The 7,500-nt window shown below is 52.3% G+C and overlaps 1 protein-coding gene across 1 annotated transcript in view; it reads right to left on the bottom strand.

The window, feature by feature from the left end:
- nrn1a (neuritin 1a) overlaps window positions 1-7,500 on the bottom strand; it is a 14,931-nt gene that overhangs the window by 883 nt on the left and 6,548 nt on the right. The window contains exons 2-3 of the mRNA XM_081601557.1: window positions 7,497-7,500; window positions 1-2,614 (exon numbers count right to left, since the gene is read on the bottom strand). The exon at window positions 1-2,614 is cut by the window's left edge and continues 883 nt beyond it; the exon at window positions 7,497-7,500 is cut by the window's right edge and continues 144 nt beyond it. Coding sequence (XP_081457683.1) covers window positions 2,392-2,614; window positions 7,497-7,500 — 227 coding nt within the window. The 3' untranslated portion in view covers window positions 1-2,391. The remainder of the gene's footprint in view (window positions 2,615-7,496) is intronic.

Below are 7,500 nucleotides of genomic sequence, written 5' to 3'. Positions count from 1 at the left end.
TATCGTTTCATATCTGATTTAATGCTAACATTAAACTGTTAGCTTATAGGCTACCATACAATTTCATGCTAATCCAAACTTTCAGTTACCTTGAACCAATTTAACAGTTTGGTTTCCAAAATATTACAAATATTTCATTTTTGTTCATTTAAAGTAGACGAGTTAAATATTAATGTACACAAGTTAGCCAACAGGCTAGTTGTTAGCAGGAGCCCCTGTGGCTAACGTAAATATAAATCTATTGTGTATTATATATCAATATCATAAATACTTATCAATCCAACCTCATCAGGACCAGGTTTTAATCCAACCTGGTAACATAGATTTAGTTTGTCACACATTTTTGACAAATATAAACTCATTTGATGTAGCTGCTAATTGAAACTGTTAGCTAACCTCACAAAACCTAAAAGTTTAATTTATCCGTTTGATGAAATTTTAAGCAAACCATCTTATTTTAAATGTAGGTTAACATGACCAAATGTTCCAGTTTGGTTGACATGTAGTTCAGAATGTTATTTAATCCAGGCTAATCTAGACAAATCTTTAATCTGAATCATCTGGATGTAGGTAGTTCGATAATACTTAGCTGATCAAAATACACCTTATTTAGCTGCTAACTAGCTGTTAGCCAACCAGAAAACGCAGGTGTTTTTTTATTTAATCAGAAGTTAGCTAACCCGACTATAATTTGGTTGATATATTATCTGACTGAACTATAATCCCCTATGCTTCTCTGAATGTATGCTACCTGATTTAGCTGCTAATTGTTGCTAGCCTAAGGTAAACTAGTTGTTCCTCTGGTCTCATCAGTTCAGTAAACTAATGAGCAGTTTTAACTGATTATCTAAAACTTTAGCTAACCTGGCATTTTCAGGTTTACTTTGTGATTTAACATTTAAGCTAATGTTAGGCTAAGTTGTTAACCAAACTGTCACGATAAAATTACAGCATCAGGTTTAGATGCTAGCACATTTGTCTCAAAATGTTAAATGTTTTCTCTGAATCTGCTTTAATGTCAGATTTTTGATAAATTGCATCGTAGCTACTGTCTGACAATATAGTTTAATAAAGCAAATGCTACTCAAGCTAACCATGACTTACTCTGGACAAACTTTAGCGACATTTAGCTCTGGCTAGCTGAGTTGATCTTGTACAAAATGAACTTTACCTTCAGTTTTCTCATCATAAATTATGTGAATATGATTATTTTAAATTCTTATGCCCATTTCCTGAAATGCTGGGACTTTCTTAGCTGATCTGTTGTGTCTCCAAACCTCACGCCAAGCGACCGTGGTCACACCAGAACCCCCAGAATGAGTTTCACTGAACTAACTGGCATCATAAAGTGGTTTTACCAAATGCAACATGTTTATTTTAGCATAAATTCAGTAAATGTTGGTCTAATAATGGAATACTGTCACCACTGCTGCCTGTAACTATGGAGCCGTGACCCATTCTGACCGCTGGTGTGACCGCAGCCTCTGTACGGTAACCGCTAGCACAGCTAACACTGGGCTAACTGGCTAGCACTGGGCTAACTGGCTAACACTGGGCTAACTGGCTAGCACTGGGCTAGCTGGCTAACACTGGGCTAACTGGCTAACACTGGGCTAACTGGCTAGCACTGGGCTAACTGGCTAACACTGGGCTAACTGGCTAGCACTGGGCTAACTGGCTAACACTGGGCTAACTGGCTAGCACTGGGCAACTGGCTAACACTGGGCTAACTGGCTAGCACTGGGCTAACTGGCTAACACTGGGCTAACTGGCTAGCACTGGGCTAACTGGTTAACACTGGGCTAACTGGCTAGCACTGGGCTAACTGGCTAACACTGGGCTAACTGGCTAGCACTGGGCTAGCTGGCTAACACTGGGCTAGCTGGCTAGCATCCCGTGTCAACCTGCTGCCGTTAAAATGAGAAGCAGTCCGCGGCTCGTCTTATTGATTTAGCTACAGCTGGTCCTGCATTACACATGAATTGGTGCCTCCGGGTAAATTCCGCCTCCTCTCCGTCCCGATGGCGTTCAGCGCCCGGCCGCCCGCCGCCCGGCCGCCCGCCGCCCGCCGGCTCCTCATCAATAATGCATGGCTCACTTTAATACTATGTAATTCCACTAGTGTAAGTTGGCGAGTCGCCATCAAAATGTCCTCATTGTCTTCATTTCAGGTCAATGGCGTGTTGAATATTTCATGTTATTGGCCTCTGGGTGAGGTGGCGTGTGATTGGACGAGCTCCCCCGCAGGCCAACCAGGCTTCCGTAGCGCCGCCGCAATTCTGCTGTTTTCTTCTGATGAATGCAAACTGTCTGTTTTCAGTCTGGAGGCGCAGCTTCCACTCCGGTCCCTAACTACGTGTTGGACGTATCGAGTTTTATTCCTGCGGGCCGTTAAAACGCCAGCCAAGTCAGAGCGGCGGGCAGCGCGCTGAGCAGCAGGCCGAGGCCGCCGGCGGATCTGGCCGCGCCGTTTCCGCCGCCACACAGTTCAAACAAACTCCCACGGAAATTCAGGTTGCGGGATTCCTTCTTCAGCTTCTCCCAGAGGTCCGTCGCCCCCTCCTGGCAGTCGGCCAGCGCCGTCGTGGCGCAGGAATGGAAGTTATCCCAGTAACTGGCGGGAGAAGACAGAAACCATTAGCACGAGGCTGGTGGCCTATTCAAAGCCTGGCGGTGAAACTCCGGCGCTGCAGAGTTTCCGTCAGCAGAAACGGGTTTTAAAGAGCCGTGAATGCAGGAGGCGTGGAGCCGAGCGAACAGGACGACGGTCCAAACGCTCCGGAACCTTCAGCTGATGAATCATGGATGAGTGAACCAGTTCAATGATTCACTCAGCTGGGAATATTTAATCTGAGCATGAATAATTCAGCCCTAATCTGATTGAACTTTAATGAGATCCTGACACCTGATGATCCCGCCTGACCGGTTCAGCGCCGCCGATTTAAACGCTTCACGTGAAACATTTCAGAACCAGTGACTCCGTACTGCTCAGACTACAGAACCACTGGGTGAACATCTGGACCCATCCTGACGCCTCGTTTCCACGGAAACAGATTAAAGAACGTTTCAACAGTGAAACGAGTCCAGATTGTTTGTTCACTGCGACCAAACGGGGGTCGGAACAAACATGGCAACCAAACCTCGTCCACTGGGCTTGAAAACATAAAAACCTGAACCAGAGCTGGATTATCCTGGTTCTACATGCTGGATTATCCTGGTTCAATATGCTGGATTATCCTGGTTCAATATGCTGGATTATCCTGGTTCAATATGCTGGATTATCCTCGTTCTACATGCTGGATTATCCTGGTTCAATATGCTGGATTATCCTGGTTCTACATGCTGGATTATCCTGGTTCAATATGCTGGATTATCCTCGTTCTACATGCTGGATTATCCTGGTTCTACATGCTGGATTATCCTCGTTCTACATGCTGGATTATCCTGGTTCAATATGCTGGATTATCCTGGTTCTACATGCTGGATTATCCTGGTTCAATATGCTGGATTATCCTGGTTCAATATGCTGGATTATCCTGGTTCAATATGCTGGATTATCCTCGTTCTACATGCTGGATTATCCTGGTTCTACATGCTGGATTATCCTCGTTCTACATGCTGGATTATCCTGGTTCTACATGCTGGATTATCCTGGTTCTACATGCTGGATTATCCTGGTTCTATATGCTGGATTATCCTGGTTCTATATGCTGGATTATCCTGGTTCTACATGCTGGATTATCCTGGTTCTACATGCTGGATTATCCTGGTTCTACATGCTGGATTATCCTCGTTCTACATGCTGGATTATCCTGGTTCTACATGCTGGATTATCCTGGTTCTACATGCTGGATTATCCTGGTTCTACATGCTGGATTATCCTGGTTCAATATGCTGGATTATCCTGGTTCTATATGCTGGATTATCCTGGTTCTACATGCTGGATTAGCATGGATTAAAATCTGGACTGATTTATTCTGATGATTTACAGCAAAGTTGGAATTTGGGGGAAAAAATTTCTGCTTTGGTGAAAATGATGTTAAGAATTTTCCGTTTTTTCCGTCTCATAAACTCAGATTAACGTTATAATCTGAGTTAGAACCGAGATCGTAGAGCAGCTCAGTTCAGTCCGAACAGCTTTCAGAGTCAGAGGTCAGAGGTCAGAGGTCAGGGTCAGGTAAGTGACGCCCCTCAGTCTGTGCTACGCCACAGCGCCCCCTGCAGGCCCAACATGATAAAACATCCATGTTCTGACTTGGAGAAGGTGTTCGACCGTGTGGGACCTTGTGGGGCCCTGTGGGGGTCTGTGGGACCCTGTAGGGGTCTGTGGGGCCCTGTGGGGGTCTGTGGGACCTTGTGGGGCCCTGTGGGGGTCTGTGGGACCCTGTAGGGGTCTGTGGGGCCCTGTGGGGGTCTGTGGGACCTTGTGGGGGTCTGTGGGACCTTGTGGGACCCTGTGGGGGTCTGTGGGACCTTGTGGGACCCTGTGGGGGTCTGTGGGACCCTGTAGGGGTCTGTGGGGCCCTGTGGGGGTCTGTGGGACCTTGTGGGGCCCTGTGGGGGTCTGTGGGACCCTGTGGGGGTCTGTGGGGGTCTGTGGGACCTTGTGGGACCCTGTGGGGGTCTGTGGGACCTTGTGGGACCCTGTGGGGGTCTGTGGGACCCTGTAGGGGTCTGTGGGGCCCTGTGGGGGTCTGTGGGACCCTGTGGGACCTTGTGGGGCCCTTGGGGGCCCTGTGGGACCTTGTGGGACCCTGTGGGGGTCTGTGGGACCCTGTAGGGGTCTGTGGGGCCCTGTGGGGGTCTGTGGGACCCTGTGGGGGTCTGTGGGGCCCTGTGGGGGTCTGTGGGACCTTGTGGGACCCTGTGGGGGTCTGTGGGACCCTGTGGGGGGCCCTGTGGGGGTCTGTGGGACCCTGTGGGGTCTGTGGGACCCTGTGAGACCTTGTGGGGCCCTTGGGGGCCCTGTGGGACCCTGTGGGACCCTGTGGGGGTCTGTGGGGCCCTGTGGGGGTCTGTGGGACCTTGTGGGACCCTGTGGGGCCCTGTGGGGGTCTGTGGGGCCCTGTGGGGGTCTGTGGGGGTCTGTGGGGCCCTGTGGGGGTCTGTGGGGCCCTGTGGGGGTCTGTGGGACCCTGTGGGACCCTGTGGGGCCCTGTGGGGGTCTGTGGGACCCTGTGGGACCCTGTGGGGGTCTGTGGGACCCTGTGGGACCCTGTGGGGCCCTGTGGGGGTCTGTGGGACCCTGTGGGGGGCCCTGTGGGGGTCTGTGGGACCCTGTGGGGGTCTGTGGGGGTCTGTGGGGCCCTGTGGGGGTCTGTGGGACCCTGTGGGACCCTGTGGGGCCCTGTGGGGGTCTGTGGGACCCTGTGGGGGGCCCTGTGGGGGTCTGTGGGACCCTGTGGGGGTCTGTGGGGGTCTGTGGGGGTCTGTGGGGCCCTGTGGGGGTCTGTGGGACCCTGTGGGACCCTGTGAGACCTTGTGGGGCCCTTGGGGGCCCTGTGGGACCCTGTGGGACCCTGTGGGACCCTGTGGGGGTCTGTGGGACCCTGTGGGGCCCTGTGGGGGTCTGTGGGACCCTGTGGGGCCCTGTGGGGGTCTGTGGGGGTCTGTGGGGGTCTGTGGGGGTCTGTGGGGCCCTGTGGGGGTCTGTGGGACCCTGTGGGACCCTGTGAGACCTTGTGGGGCCCTTGGGGGCCCTGTGGGACCCTGTGGGACCCTGTGGGGGTCTGTGGGACCCTGTGGGGCCCTGTGGGGGTCTGTGGGACCCTGTGGGGCCCTGTGGGGGTCTGTGGGGGTCTGTGGGGGTCTGTGGGGCCCTGTGGGGGTCTGTGGGACCCTGTGGGACCCTGTGAGACCTTGTGGGGCCCTTGGGGGCCCTGTGGGACCCTGTGGGGTTTTGTGGGGGTCTGTGGGACCCTGTGGGGTTTTGTGGGACCCTGTGGGGGTCTGTGGGACCCTGGGGGGGTCTGTGGGACCCTGGGGGGACCTGTGGGACCCTGTGGGGGTCTGTGGGGCCCTGTGGGGTTTTGTGGGACCCTGTGGGGGTCTGTGGGGCCCTGTGGGGTTTTGTGGGACCCTGTGGGGGTCTGTGGGACCCTGGGGGGGTCTGTGGGGCCCTGTGGGACCCTGTGGGACCCTGTGGGGGTCTGTGGGGCCCTGTGGGGGGTACTCCGGGAGTATGGGGTACCGGGCCCTTTGATACGGGCTGTCAGGTCCCTGTATGACCGGTGTCAGAGTCTGGTCCGCATTGCCGGCAGTAAGTCGGGCTCGTTTCCGGTGAGAGTTGGACTCCGCCAAGGCTGCCCTTTGTCACCGATTCTGTTCATTACCTTCATGGACAGAATCTCTGACCAGCCGAGGTGTTGATCCGTTTTGGTGGCCTTAGGATCTCATCTCTGCTTTTTATAGATGATGTGGTTCTGTTGGCTTCATCGGATCATCATCTGCAGCTCTAATGGAGCGGTTCACAGCCGGGATGAGGCTCAGTGCCTCCAAACCCGAGGCCATGGTCTCACATGTGGATTAAATCCTGAGTCGAGTAACAAACTCAGGATGAAAATTAGTTTCTGTTTTTTCTTTGATAGTTTTCTCCTCTCTCTCTCTCTCCCTCTCTCTCTCTCTCTCTCTCTCTCTCTCTCTCTCTCTCTAATGTTTTATTCATCCTCTGTTTCCCGTGTGAATATATTTTTACTCATTTTCTATTTATTTTCTGCTGCATTTCTTTGTCTTCCTCCTTTTAATCATCTTCATCGTTTTCCACCGCGCAGTTCATGTAAATGTGACACCAGCCGGCTGAGTGACACACACACACACACACACACACACACACACACACACACACACACACACACACACACACACGCGTATCTAATCCAATCTTCCAATCTGCTCTTATTGATGTTGACCTGCTGACCCGAGCCGCGTCCAAGAAACATCTCAGAGCAATTAACGCGTGTGTGTGTGTGTGTGTGTGTGTGTGTGTGTGTGTGTGTGTGTGTGTGTGTGTGTGTGTGTGTGTGTGTGTGTGTGTGTGTGTGTAGGTGTGTGTGTGTGAGGAGGCGTATTAACACCCCCCCTCCTCCTGCCACGCCTCAACACGCTGTGATGGAGCCGTCACTGCATTAAAAAATCATGTGTTTGTGTCACTGGGGGGGCAGTTTGCCATCTGGTGGCCCCCCCCCCCTCCCCCCTGTCCCCCTGCCCCTCCCCCCTGTCCCCTCTGCCCCCCCCCCCCCTCCCCCCCTCCCCCCCTCCCCCCCTCCCCCCAGTGGTTCAGTCGCTCGTATTGCTTCATCTGAAGTGTTTCTTGGTAATAACTATAAAAATCGGTTCACTTTATTCTGACGTCTGTAGATCAGGCTGAAGCCGCAGCGGCTCATCGATCAATCGATCAATCGATCGATTGATTGATCGATCGATGACGCCTCCAAACAGGAAGTGGATCAGGTTTGGTTTCCATCTGACTGAGTGAAGTGTTGTGTTTCTGGACTTACGTGC

The sequence above is a fragment of the Poecilia reticulata genome, chromosome 20, assembly GCF_904066995.2.
Source record: "Poecilia reticulata chromosome 20, P_reticulata-male-v2, whole genome shotgun sequence".
Classification (NCBI taxonomy): Eukaryota; Metazoa; Chordata; class Actinopteri; order Cyprinodontiformes; family Poeciliidae; genus Poecilia; species Poecilia reticulata.
This window is presented reverse-complemented; position numbering and strand designations above follow the sequence as displayed.